General features: G+C 52.7%; 1 protein-coding gene across 2 annotated transcripts; it reads left to right on the top strand.

Moving 5' to 3' along the window:
* Positions 1-613: 613 nt before the first annotated feature.
* On the top strand, positions 614-12346 carry LRRC15 (leucine rich repeat containing 15). Of its 2 annotated transcripts, XM_003310187.5 has the most exons (3): positions 614-682; positions 6930-6986; positions 9474-12346. In XM_003310187.5, exons 2-3 carry the CDS (start codon positions 6972-6974, stop codon positions 11220-11222), a joined length of 1764 nt encoding a protein of 587 aa, XP_003310235.4. In that variant the 5' UTR covers positions 614-682; positions 6930-6971; the 3' UTR covers positions 11223-12346. The 2 variants fall into 2 exon arrangements, with proteins under 2 accessions (XP_003310235.4, XP_001147414.5); XM_001147414.6 differs by lacking the exon at positions 6930-6986 and having other exon boundaries at positions 620-682.
* The last annotated feature ends 1230 nt before the right edge of the window (positions 12347-13576 follow it).

The following is a 13576-nucleotide window of genomic DNA, read 5'->3' as shown; positions in this document are numbered from 1 at the left end:
AATGCTGTTTTTAGAGGGGACACAGTGGTTGTAATTATATTTTTCCTTGGAATCTAAAGCAAATGCTTCTTCCAAAATGTTAACAACAGATGAATCACGTTAATTGTAAATTTAAAGCCAAAGAAAAAGTTTAAAATAAGAAAGAAAGAAAGAGACGAATGAATGAGTTTTCTAGAACCACAGGGAGAAGCACTTGCCAATACTTCTAGGAGCAAAGAAACGCCCCTGAATCCTGCTCCATCCCTTTCTCGGGGTCCTTGTCTCCTTGGCCGGGGCAGGGCAGCAGGGGGTCCACAGTCACTTAGGGAGGGGGTTACAGGGTCGTTGTAAACTCCCCTCTCACGGTGGCCAATGCAGTGAAGGAATTCAAAAGAAACACTGGGGGAAAGAAGGAAAGAGGAAAATGTGTCCTGAGTTTTTAAATACGGTTGAAGCAAACCCCTTACATTTAGGGATGCCAGCTGTGTCCCCTGCAGTGTCAGCCCAGGACATGCAGGCACTGCACTGTGGCCCACAGTCCCCCCTCCCAGGGCCAACACTGCCCTCTGCAGTGACTCACGCCCGGGATAGTTTAAATACCGGGACAGCTGAGGCGAGCCACACTCATGCTGCAGCCTTGAGCCGTCCCTCGTCCTCCTCTCAGGCTCCCTCTTGTCCACGGTGGGCGGGCGCCGAGCTGCTGGTAAGTAGGCGAGCCACCCCCGTCCCTCCTCTCTGCTTAGAGGGCCCGGCCAGCCCCTTCCCATTTCTGCTGGACCTGCTCCCCTGGGAGACCCCAGAAGGGGCAGAGCTGACGTGTGCCTGGGGATGCTCTCGGGACAGGGACAGAAGAAGCCTGTGCTGGAGGGGTGCAAGCCTGTCTCCCTCACTGCCTGGACACCAGGACCACCAGCCCCTCTGCTGATGCCTCAACAGCCTCTTATGCCCCTTGCCCTGAGCAGCTCATGATGTCAACCTGGGGTGCTGAGATGTCTGAGACCAGCAAGTTGGGCTGAAAGTGGACTAAATTATCACCCCCCTTGTCACTGGATTGACCTTTCTGGAATCTAGATCCACTGGGGGAAGAACTTTTCTTTTTAAGGTTCAGATTATTTGAGCCTGTGCCATCTTTCCTGGCACTTACCCTGGTGGCCCCCAGTGGTCTGCCCCGCATTTGGCTCTGTCCAAGACCTTCCTTCATGGGGGTTTCCCAGGCAAGAGAGCTGTCTGCTTTGCATAGATGGATAACTCCTGCAAGTGTAACTTCAGCAGATGTGCTGGTCCCTGGTTTGCAGTTCCAATTTGGAATTCAGACATGGGCTCAGCATTGTTCAGGCTCCAACAGTGTGGCTTAGGGGACACTATGCTGGCAGTTTCCCCTCTCTCCTGCTGGAAGCGTCGGCCTCTGTGGAGCCTGGAGGCTTTGAGCAGGGAGTCAGGGCAGGAGATGGATTTGTGATGAGGTGGTATGTGGATTTGAAATTGTGATGGCTGCACCTTGACCCGTGTCTCTGCTCAAACGTAGAGGCAGGACCTGGGGCCAAGAAACCAACTGTGGAAAACCAGAGCTTTCAGGACTCTCCCACCCCTGCCAAAGTGCAAGAGCCATTCCACCTCCCCGGCCCAGGGCATCACCTCGGTGCAGCTGCACTCTCTCTGGGATGACACGTGTGCTCCAGCTGCAGGTGCCGGGTGCCTGTCTGCCATGTGCCAACTTCTCCTTTGGGGTTATCTGGGATGCGTCACTTTATCTTGGGCAGCTCTCAGATGTGTTGGTGCCACTGGCTCCTTAATTTAGAAGTGCTCTAACGGCTGGCACTTCCTTCATTCTGCACAGACTGAACATCTGGAGTAAATTCAGGGCCAGACACCCCAATTTGCCTGTGGTCTTGAGTCAGCTGGGCGGGCTCAGCAGTGATGAGGCAGGCATGTGAGAGGGTTCGGGGCCAGGGAAAGTTCTGGATAGATTCCACAGAAAGTCAGGTCATGGAAGGTTCTTCCCAGGGCTAGGGAACACTCCCTTAGCTCGCTCAGTAAATGGAGGGGTGGTGAGGCGAGGTAGAAGTAGATCCAGCCGTGGAGAATAAGGGGTGGGGGAGGAGCTGTCCCGACTCAGTCCTGCCAGTAAGCAGACTGTGATCACACATGGCAATTTGCTGCCCTGAATCCTGACCACAAAGGAGTCACTGCTGCTTCAGATTTATGGCCTCTCTTGGCTTTGGGACACAGAAATTAGAACCTGCTTCCAGATGCTTTGATCAGGGGCTGATCCATTTCTCTCTACTTTGGGATCCCAGGTGCCTGCCTGAGAAGGGGGCTGTTTGTAGCCCGTGGCTGCTGTCATAAGAGCCCTTTTGGGGCAGTTCTCCCTGTTCTGCTGGGCGGTTTGTCAGTTTCTCCTGCTACCCTTGCCAGGCTAATGACAGTCCTGCTCTGGTCTCTGCAGGAAGCCAGACCTGGGAGGATCCCCAACAGAAGGGCTGGAAAGGAATTGCGCTTTTTAACTGATTTTCTGTTTTCAAACAATAAGCAACATGTTGGCTTTGAAGGGCCATGAGAGATGAGAGACGCGGGTCCCCGCTTGATCAAGGTGGAGGGTGAGGGTGTGGCCAGTCTTGCTTTGGAGTTCAAGGATGCTTTCTGTTTGGGGTGGAGTGTCCCCAAATCAGGGGCCTGTGACCTTGGCCCCAGGTCCTGCCTCTGCATTTGAGCAGAGACACAGGTAAAGGTGCAGCTGTCCCAGTTTCAAATCCACACACTGGCCGGGCGTGGTGGCTCACGCCTGTAATCCCAGCACTTTGGGAGGCCGAGGCGGGAGGATCACGAGGTCAGGAGATCAAGACCATCCTGGCTAACACGACGAAACCCTGTCTCTACTTAAAATACAAAAAATTAGCTGGGTGTGGTGGCGGGCACCTGTCGTCCCAGCTACTTGGGAGGCTGAGGCAGGAGAATGGTGTGAACCCGGGAGGCAGAGCTTGCAGTAGCAGAGATCACACCACTGCACACCAGTCTGGGTGACAGAGCAAGACTCCGTCTCAAAAAAAATTGATAAATAAAAATAAAAAAATAAAAATCCACACACCCCTCATCACAAATCCATCTGCAGCCTTGACTCCATCTCCAGCCTTGTTGTTGAGATTACAGGGGTCAACCCCTTCTGGTGACCCCTCTGTCCCTTCCCTACAGTCCTCCAGGAGACTCAGGTGGAATTGAACAAACACCAGCATCAGAGCAGCCTTAAAGAAGAAATCCCTGAACCCACGCAGCCTGGTAGTTGAAATAAGCACTTGCCCTTGGCGAATCATGCTGGGCAGGGGGAAGGTGGATTGTATGAGCCTCAGTTGATTTAAGCTGGAGGGTGCAAATCCACCTCCTCCCCAATCCCAGGCCCTGCCAGGCGTGTGGTTGTCAAGGTCCCAAATCCCGGTGATGAGGCTCAGGGATTTGCCAAACTCTGTAGTTAGGGGCCCTGATCGGGTGTCAGGAGTCCCCAACGGACTGTGTGACCTTGGGCAAGTCTCCTGCTCCCTGGGGACCCCCTCAGCTTTCCCAACTACAAAATGAGCAGACGGTTTGACTAGGTGCACTCAGAGAGCTCTTGCACCTCTGATGCTCCAGGCTCTAAGTACCGTTTCTGGAAGCAGCTTCTATGGCCAGGTTCAACTCAGCACAAACTGCAGTTCCTGATGGGGACGCGGAAGGGGCCGCTGAGAGAAATATTGGTAGAGGGATGAGGCCAGGCCTGTGGAAGGATCTGCGGCCTCCCCCATCCTGGATCCTCTCATTCTCAGCGGTCAGTGACAAAGGGTCTGAGCCTGGGTTCTCGGCTAGTCTAGACCTCACGTGGTGTTTCTGAGCATGTTCTGTGGACTCCTGCATTGGAGTCACTTGGGAAGTTTGTAAAACATGCAGAATCCTGGGCCCCGCTGAGATCTAGGGATCAGGATCTCTGCGGGTGGAGTCTCCAGAGATTCTGATTTTTACCCAACAACAAAAATAACAATCGTCACAAACGTTTATTGGGTCCTCACTTTGTGCCAAGAACTCACCCAAGTGCTTCACATGCATTAACTCGTTTAATCCTCACAGCAGCAACGCTATGAGGTCAGTTCTATTAAACAAGCCAGGTGATTTTATGTGCTGCCCCAGGAGAGGGGATGTTTGGTGAGATGGGGAGGTCTGGAGGCACCGAGGCCCGAGCTTCAGGCCAAGCCTCTCAGGCAGACCCACTGGCCTGAGCCCCCATGAGCGCGTGATTGAGGTCAGCACCAGCTGTGGGCAGTGGGGACAGACCCTGGCTGCTCCAAGCCTGACATCTTCCTCGGGAGCCCTCAGGCTTGCTGGGTGACATCTCTCTGCAGACAAGGCCATGACTGGGCAGCCCTCTGTGGGGAGAAGGCAGAAGCCAGGGAGAGACAGCCCCTCTCTGGGTCTCAGTTTCCCCAGGTGCACTGGGAGTGGGCAGGACCAGAAGCTCCCAGAGGCCCCTCCCAGTCCCTGGGTTCCATGGAACGGCTATTGGCTGTGTGCGGACATGCTGATTACTAAGTGGGATTGCCCTGGCTGGGAAACTTGGAGGCAGGTGGGCCTGAAAAGATGGGCACGAGTTCCTCAGGCCTCAGCATGAAGCTGGAGCCGGGCCGGGCGGCCCTGCTGGAGGTCCAGCAGGTCCTCTGGGGAAGAGAAGATGAGGAGAATGAGGGGCTTCAGGCCAAATTTCCTTCCTGCCTCACATCAGAAGATAGCAGAGCTCCAAGGGCCCTTGGAAGTCTTTACTGAAGGGGAAACTGAGGCCTGGAGAACTTCCCTAAGCTCACACTTCAACTTAGTGTCAACCAGAGTAGAACGCTGGTCTTCCAGCCTCCCTCCAAAAGTTATGCTCTGTGTCATTAAAATAAGGAGGAGTCTCCTTCCAGGAAACCTCGTGTTCAGGGAATGTGAACGATGGTATTAAACCAAAAATGTCCCAACCCACCAACTAACAAAGCCCAGGGCTAAGAGGCTAATTATGTGTTTGCTCGTGAGTCACGGTGCTTCTGCTGAGACCCAAAGCCGAGAGCCCTGGTCCGTGCGCTACTGCTCACGGGGAGGGAATGCATCAGAGCGCCCAGGACAGCTGTCAGGCTGTCCTTCGGTTTGTCTGCTCGGCTTGCTGACTTCATGGGCCAGTGATAGATGCCAGGCTATTCCCCCTTCCCAGGAGCTGGACAGGGGCTGGACTGAGTCACTGAAGTGATTGACGACGCTCTTGGCTGCCTGGGGGAGAAGTTATAATTAGGGCAGCTTTGTGGCCCTTTAACTGCCATCTGTCAGAGCTGCCAAGCGGCACCAGGCAGCGTGGGCTATTAGGCCTCCAGGTGCTGGGCTCCTAGAGGCTGCGGCCACTGCAGGAGCTGGCATCACGTGCTGAGAATCCAAGGGCCCAGCTGTCAGTCCCAGTTCTGTGGCCCCTCCCTCCCCTGCGGGCTTTGCAGCCGGGTTTCAGGGGAGCCCTTTGGAGGCCCTGTGGAGCCCTGGCCGCCAGCCGCAGCAGTCGAAAGTGCCGGAAAACAGGAAACTGCTGCATGTGGTGCTGGGATGGGTTTTGCAGATGTGAGGATTTATACAGAGGAAAATCTGCAAGTTCTTGCAATATTTGTCATGCTGAGTGTGGCCCATTTTAGACAGTGGTGGCCCTGTTCCCATAGGGAATTATCTGTGCAGTCCTCTCAGGTCAAGGGGCACCTTCCCTGGCACAAGCCCTTCCTGGGCTGGCTTGATGCCCCTCCCCAGCTGGGGAGTGCAGACTCAGAGAAAGCCACATAAAGATGGGTCCTCAGAGGGTGCCTCATCCTACACTGTCCTTCATAGATGGGGAAACTCAAGATTGCCCTGGGCTGGCCAGGTGATGTGCACTTAATTTAGTCTCTGACACTTGGGCTGTGACACCGTTTTGAAGCACGCTGGGTATATGAGTGTACATTAAATATAAGTGCCAGCCAGCTTGTCTCCAGGAGCAATTCAAGCTCCACCTTTTGCACGTCAGCCCAGGCAGTAAATATCTCACATACACTTACACCAAAGAGATGGGCAAATACCCACACTGTCCATGCAGACCCCTAAGAGTACAGGCACCGTTGTCTTGGTGGACAGATTGTTTTCTCATGCCCTGAAACTCAGCCTTAGAATCCTAAGGTCTTAGGAATGGACAGGACACCAGTTGTCTTCCAGTCCAATACCCTACCAGGCGTGGGAATCTTCTCTACAGCTTGCTTGCCAAGTGGTTGCTTTAGCCTCTGCTTGATTGCTTCCAGTGACAGTAAGCTTACTCCCTCTGTGAGGTTGTCCATTTTCAGTGTGAACTGAAATCTGCTACTCTATAACTTCTGCACCTGCTTGACCTCTGAAGCCACACTGAACTAGGTTCTTTCTGTATCCCATGGCAGCCCTTCAGGGATGCTAGGAAAGTGATTGTAGACTCCTCACAGCATCTCCTCCTCTGGTTATTTATTCATCCACAGCTCCTTCATTTTAATTTTAATTTAATTTTTTTCTCACCATGTGTTAGGGTGCTGACACAGTTCCTTCAATGGATGCTCAGATGTTCTGCTTTCTAGACCCCCTCACCATCCTCTAGAATTCTTTAGGAGGTCAGGTTGCCATTAGCCTTTTTGAAGTTCAGAGTGGAACTGAGCCCAGCATTACAGGTGTGGCCACGTCAGGGCAGTGTAGGGTGAGACCATCACCTCCTTCTTTCCACATGTGATACTTCTATTAATCCAGTCTCAGACCACACTAGCTTTTGTGGGCAGCCTCCTTCTTTTGTTATCGTCAGTAAAAAGTCCTAAGTCTTCTCTTAGGGTGAATATTGAGCCACTTTTTTGTGTGTACTCTGTTTAGGCAGCTTGTTTTCTGTTGCTGGGTTCTGGACCTGACATTTGTCTATATAAGTTTTTTCTTTTTTTCAGATGTGTCCCTAGCATAACCTGGCCCCATTCCTTTGCATCTAGATGCCTTTGGACAAGGTATTCTTTTTCCTTTCTTGTTTCCATTGTTCTATATGCTTAGTCAAGTTCTTAATGTAAAAGTATAGCAGGTCAGGGCTTCCATGGGCTGTGAACAAGTAAAAAAATCAAGGTCTTGGCTGGGCACGGTGGCTCATGCCTGTAATCCCAGCACTTTGGGAGACTGAGGTGGGCAGATCACGAGGTCAGGAGATCGAGACCATCTTGGCTAACACGGTGAAACCCCGTTTCTACTAAAAATACAAAAAATTAGCCGGGCGTGTTGGCGGGCGCCTGTAGTCCCAGCTACTTGGGAGGCTGAGGCAGGAGAATGGCATGAACCTGGGAGGCGGAGCTTGCAGTGAGCCGAGATCGCGCCACTGCACTCCAGCCTGGGAGACACAGCGAGACTCCGTCTCAAAAAAAAAAAAAAAAAAAAAAAAAAAAAAAGTTAGCCAGCCATGGTGGCGTGCGCCTTAATTCCAGCTACTCGGGAGGCTGAGGCAGGAGAATCCCTTGAACCTGGGAGGTGGAGGTTACAGTGAGCAGAGATCATGCCACTGCACTCCAGCCTGGGGGACAGAGCGAGACTCCATCTCAAAAAAAAAAAAAAAAAAAAAAAATCAAGGTCTGTGTGGTTGGGGAATGGGCTTAAGTTTTTATCTCAGAGTAAGCTTGTTGAGGGGGCAGGGAAGGGGTGCATGGGACTGAGGCCAAATTAGGAAGCCTGGGTTACTCTGAGACGTGGGCCAGGCTCCAGACCCCATGAGTTCAGAGCCACAGACAGAGACCAAATACCTTCTTTACCCAACCATTGATGGCTTCTGTGCCATCATTTGAAATTCCTTCCTCTGACTCAGGATTTTTGCTCATGGAAAGGGAGACACAGCATTAACACTCAAAGTACTTCCTTAGGGGTCTGGAGACCTGGGCTTTAAGCTCAGAAGCCTTTCCTTGCTTCTTGCATCCCCAAAAAGTGATGGGAATGAGTGACCGGCAGTGATTGCTGCATCTTCCAGGAGTTTGGACCTTTGAACCTTTGGTGGAAGTTGCGGATACTCTCACATATACACAGAAATTCTTAGTTCCTTGACTACAAATGCCAAGACCAGAAGCACTTTGAGGCCCTCCTGACTTGAGGAGTCTATAGGGTCCATGCTGTGGATAAGCATGAAACAAGGCACGCATTTGCACAGCACTGGCCTGGATGACCCTGCATCCTTTCCGCATTCGCTCCTCACAACAGCCCCAAGAGCGGGGCGGGAGTTACCATCCCCTCTTCACACACGAGGGAGCTGAAGCTTGCAGGCCTCAAGCTTCATGCAAGGTGAAACTGTTAGTGATCCTTAAATATTCATATAGGGACCAGCACCCATGTCCCATATCTCTACATTTTACACACACACACACATACACACACACACAGTTATATATGTCATTGTCATCAGTGATTTCAAACACCAACATTTCCATGAACTTGCCTCCATTTTCAGAACATTGCCACGCCTGACCTACCATCTTTTAGCTCAAAGTACATCTCAGTAGGTTTCCTGGAACTTACTCAAGGACTCCCCAGTGTTTCTTGTGGAAACTGGGACTTATACCCATAAGGCTGGCTTCGGGCACCAGCTAAGCCACAGCAGCCTCTCCCAGCGAGGCAGGACATGGTGCAGACACGTCATTGCCTTTTCCTGGGAGGGTGGTTTGAATTCGAGCTAGATGAAGCACAGGTGAAAGGGCTAGCAGATGGCTAAGTGATGGTTGGTGGTGATGGGCTGGGCTGGGCAGGCCCAGGCGAGGGTGAGGAAGAGCTGCTTCCACTGTAGTCATTCAGGCAGATCCCAGCTCTGTGGTCCTAACTCTGCCGCCGCTGCTGCACCTCCCGGCAGGCTACCGTGTTTGTGGCCTCACCATCTTCCCCCAGGTTCAGCCCTATTTATTTGTTCCCATTGCCTTTGTGTTCCTCCTGACAGGGCTGTGTTTAACCAGCACATTCAGATGATGTGAGGGATACAGAGATGGATAAGATACAGTTCCCGCCCTAAGGAACCTGTAGGGATGAAAGATGGACTCCCTGTCCATGGAAAGCTTATTGGCTGGGGAAGGAGACAGACAGGGACACAGTGAATGACATCCAAGGCCACCATGGCCAATGATGGAGACTGGGAAGACGACTTCATGGAAGGGTAACTGATGGACTCATGGAATCTGGGAAGTGTCCTAAAGGTTATTGCACTGGAGTTGGACATCATGGAAGCATGGGAAAATTTTGTATAAGGACAAGGGACATTCCAGGTAGGGAGAATTGCCTGGGCAAAGGCATGGAAGCAGAAAGGCAGGGCAAAGGTGCAGAGGCTTCCTGTTCAGAGCAGAGAGAGCATGCGTTCAGTATGTGATGATGGGGTTCAAAGCCAAGCCAGCATTGGCACTGCGAATTGATGTTGGCTTAAAACTTGCCAGTGTCGGTTAGAGGACCTTGACTAACGTGTGCTCTTTCCCCTTGCACAGGCTATGCCACTGAAGCATTATCTCCTTTTGCTGGTGGGCTGCCAAGCCTGGGGTGCAGGGTTGGCCTACCATGGCTGCCCTAGCGAGTGTACCTGCTCCAGGGCCTCCCAGGTGGAGTGCACCGGGGCACGCATTGTGGCAGTGCCCACCCCTCTGCCCTGGAACGCCATGAGCCTGCAGATCCTCAACACGCACATCACTGAACTCAATGAGTCCCCGTTCCTCAATATCTCAGCCCTCATCGCCCTGAGGATTGAGAAGAATGAGCTGTCGCGCATCATGCCTGGGGCCTTCCGAAACCTGGGCTCGCTGCGCTATCTCAGCCTCGCCAACAACAAGCTGCAGGTTCTGCCCATCGGCCTCTTCCAGGGCCTGGACAGCCTCGAGTCTCTCCTTCTGTCCAGTAACCAGCTGGTGCAGATCCAGCCGGCCCACTTCTCCCAGTGCAGCAACCTCAAGGAGCTGCAGTTGCATGGCAACCACCTGGAATACATCCCTGACGGAGCCTTCGACCACCTGGTAGGACTCACGAAGCTCAATCTGGGCAAGAATAGCCTCACCCACATCTCACCCAGGGTCTTCCAGCACCTGGGCAACCTCCAGGTCCTCCGGCTGTATGAGAACAGGCTCACGGATATCCCCATGGGCACTTTTGATGGGCTTGTTAACCTGCAGGAACTGGCTCTGCAGCAGAACCAGATTGGACTGCTCTCCCCTGGTCTCTTCCACAACAACCACAACCTCCAGAGACTCTACCTGTCCAACAACCACATCTCCCAGCTGCCACCCAGCATCTTCATGCAGCTGCCCCAGCTCAACCGTCTTACTCTCTTTGGGAATTCCCTGAAGGAGCTCTCTCCGGGGATCTTCGGGCCCATGCCCAACCTGCGGGAGCTTTGGCTCTATGACAACCACATCTCTTCTCTACCCGACAATGTCTTCAGCAACCTCCGCCAGTTGCAGGTCCTGATTCTTAGCCGCAATCAGATCAGCTTCATCTCCCCGGGTGCCTTCAACGGGCTAACGGAGCTTCGGGAGCTGTCCCTCCACACCAACGCGCTGCAGGACCTGGACGGGAATGTCTTCCGCATGTTGGCCAACCTGCAGAACATCTCCCTGCAGAACAACCGCCTCAGACAGCTCCCAGGGAATATCTTCGCCAACGTCAATGGCCTCATGGCCATCCAGCTGCAGAACAACCAGCTGGAGAACTTGCCCCTCGGCATCTTCGATCACCTGGGGAAACTGTGTGAGCTGCGGCTGTATGACAATCCCTGGAGGTGTGACTCAGACATCCTTCCACTCCGCAACTGGCTCCTGCTCAACCAGCCTAGGTTAGGGACGGACACTGTACCTGTGTGTTTCAGCCCAGCCAATGTCCGAGGCCAGTCCCTCATTATCATCAATGTCAACATTGCTGTTCCAAGTGTCCATGTCCCCGAGGTGCCTAGTTACCCAGAAACACCATGGTACCCAGACACACCCAGTTACTCTGACACCACATCCGTCTCTTCTACCACTGAGCTAACCAGCCCTGTGGAAGACTACACTGATCTGACTACCATTCAGGTCACTGATGACCGCAGCGTCTGGGGCATGACCCAGGCCCAGAGCGGGCTGGCCATTGCCGCCATTGTAATTGGCATTGTCGCCCTGGTCTGCTCCCTGGCTGCCTGCATTGGCTGTTGCTGCTGCAAGAAGAGGAGCCAAGCCGTCCTGATGCAGATGAAGGCACCCAATGAGTGTTAAAGAGGCAGGCTGGAGCAGGGCTGGGGAATGATGGGACTGGAGGACCTGGGAATTTCATCTTTCTGCCTCCACCCCTGGGTCCATGGAGCTTTCCCGTGATTGCTCTTTCTGGCCCTAGAGAAAGGTGTGCCTACCTCTTCCTGACCTGCCTGATTCTCCCCTAGAGAAGCAGGTCGTGCCGGACCTTCCTACAATCAGGAAGATAGATCCAACTGGCCATGGCAAAAGCCCTGGGGATTTCCGATTCATACCCCTGGGCTTCCTTCAAGAGGGCTCTTCCTCCAAATCCTCCCCACCTGTCCTCCAAGAACAGCCTTCCCTGTGCCCAGGCCCCTCCGGGCCTCTGTAGACTCAGTTAGTCCACAGCCTGCTCACTTCGTGGGAATAGTTCTCCGCTGAGATAGCCCCTCTCGCCTAAGTATTATGTAAGTTGATTTCCCTTCTTTTGTTTCTCTTGTTTGTGCTACGGCTTGACCCAGCATGTCCCCTCAAATGAAAGTTCTCCCCTTGATTTTCTGCTCCTGAAGGCAGGGTGCGTTCTCTCCTCAAAGAAGACTTCAAACCATTTAACTGGTTTCTTAAGAGCCGTCAATCAGCCTGGTTTTGGGGATGCTATGAAAGAGAGAAGGAAAATCATGCCGCTCAGTTCCTGGAGACAGAAGAGCCGTCATCAGCGTCTCACTTGTGATTTTTATCTGGAAAAGGAAGAAAGACCCCAGCACAGCAAGCTCAGCCTTTTAGAGAAGGATATTTCCAAACTGCAAACTTTGCTTTGAAAAGTTTAGCCCTTTAAGGAATGAAATCATGTAGAATTTTGGACTTCTAAAAACATTAAAATCAGCTTATTAATATGGGATAGAGAAAGAAATCTGGTGCCTGGGGGTCCTTGTGTTCACCCCTAGAGTTTGTTTTAAAATTTTTAATTGAAGCATAGGAAGTGTACGTGCAGAAAAGTGGGAACATGATAGTGTATGGCTTGGTGGATTTTCACAAACTGAACATACCTGTGTAATCAGCATCTAGACCCAGACCCAGAGCATCACAAATATCCCCCATCCTGGGCTTTTCCCAGAGGAGATGGGGGCTTCTGAAGATGGACTTACCTGGGACCTGCCCCCCATGAGCCAGGACGGTCCCCCCACGGGCAGCCTGTGCAAAGGCCCCGTGGCCAGGGGTGGAGGAGAATATGTGGGTGTGGACAGGATGGGAGACTCTGGCCTGAACAGGAGATTTTATTATATCTGGAGACCCTGAGAGACCCTGAGACCTGGGGCACCCTGGCTGGCCAGGTCAGAAGCATCCTGACTGCTGAGGTCCGTGCAGCCACACCCCCTTCCCTGCCAGCAAGCTGTCTGCGGCTCATCGGAGGCCTCTCCGCCTGGAGCCTTCCATGGACATGATATGCCTGTATCTGTTTTTAATTTTCATTCTTCACTTAGGGGAAGTGAAATAGCTCAGAGATGAGATCCTTTAATTGAAAATGAAGTGTAACGGAATCTAGTATCTTTCTAATGTGGTAAAATTCTCCATCAACATCACAGTCAGCTGGCAGCTGAACTTCAGAATCTCACTTACAGCAGGCGACACGGGGGTACACCGATGGGTCACACTGGGTCTGGGGGCTCCCTGGAGCTCCTCCTGCGTGTGGTCTGGTTAGGAGTTGAGTTGTTTGCTCCAGGGTTATTCTCCTCCTCGAGTCACAGTCACACGAATGCCTGCCTTCTCTGGCCTTCCTGCTACACACATACTCACATGGCGCTCAAGAAGTTAGGCTCATGGCAACGTGTGTGTTTCTCTGGACAACTGGCCCAGTTTACAGTGAAATGGAGAATTTCAGGTCTCCACGTCTGCCCAGGAAAGAACTTCAGCTGACTCCACAGGGATCTGGAAATCCACCACCGATCCCGATCGGCTCTTATTAGCTCCCCGCTCCACAAGACACCTGTGATCTGGAAATCTACCACCAATCCCGATCGGCTCTTATTAGCTCCCCGCTCCACAAGACACCTCTGATCTGGAAATCCACCACCAATCCCGATCGGCTCTTATTGGCTCACCACTCCACAAGACACCTGTGACATCCCCCAGGGCCATAGGAGCACGTGCTGACCAGGTTTCCCTTCCAGTTCCTGCACAAAAAGTGTCCAGAGGGATGTTTGCAAACACTAGTGCACTTTGTAGCTTTTCACCCTCTGTCCCAGGGAATCTAGGAGAGATGAGGCCCGTCAGAGTCAAGAGATGTCATCCCCACAGGGTCTCCAAGGCATTTCCAAACTATTGGTGGCACCTGGAGGACATGCACCAAGGCTTGCCAGAGCCAACAGGAAGTGAGCCCAGAGCATGGCCCATGAGCA

This window comes from Pan troglodytes, chromosome 2 (assembly GCF_028858775.2).
Source record: "Pan troglodytes isolate AG18354 chromosome 2, NHGRI_mPanTro3-v2.0_pri, whole genome shotgun sequence".
Lineage (NCBI taxonomy): Eukaryota > Metazoa > Chordata > Mammalia > Primates > Hominidae > Pan > Pan troglodytes.
Note: the sequence above shows the minus strand (reverse complement) of the source record. Positions and strands in the feature narration are given on the sequence as shown.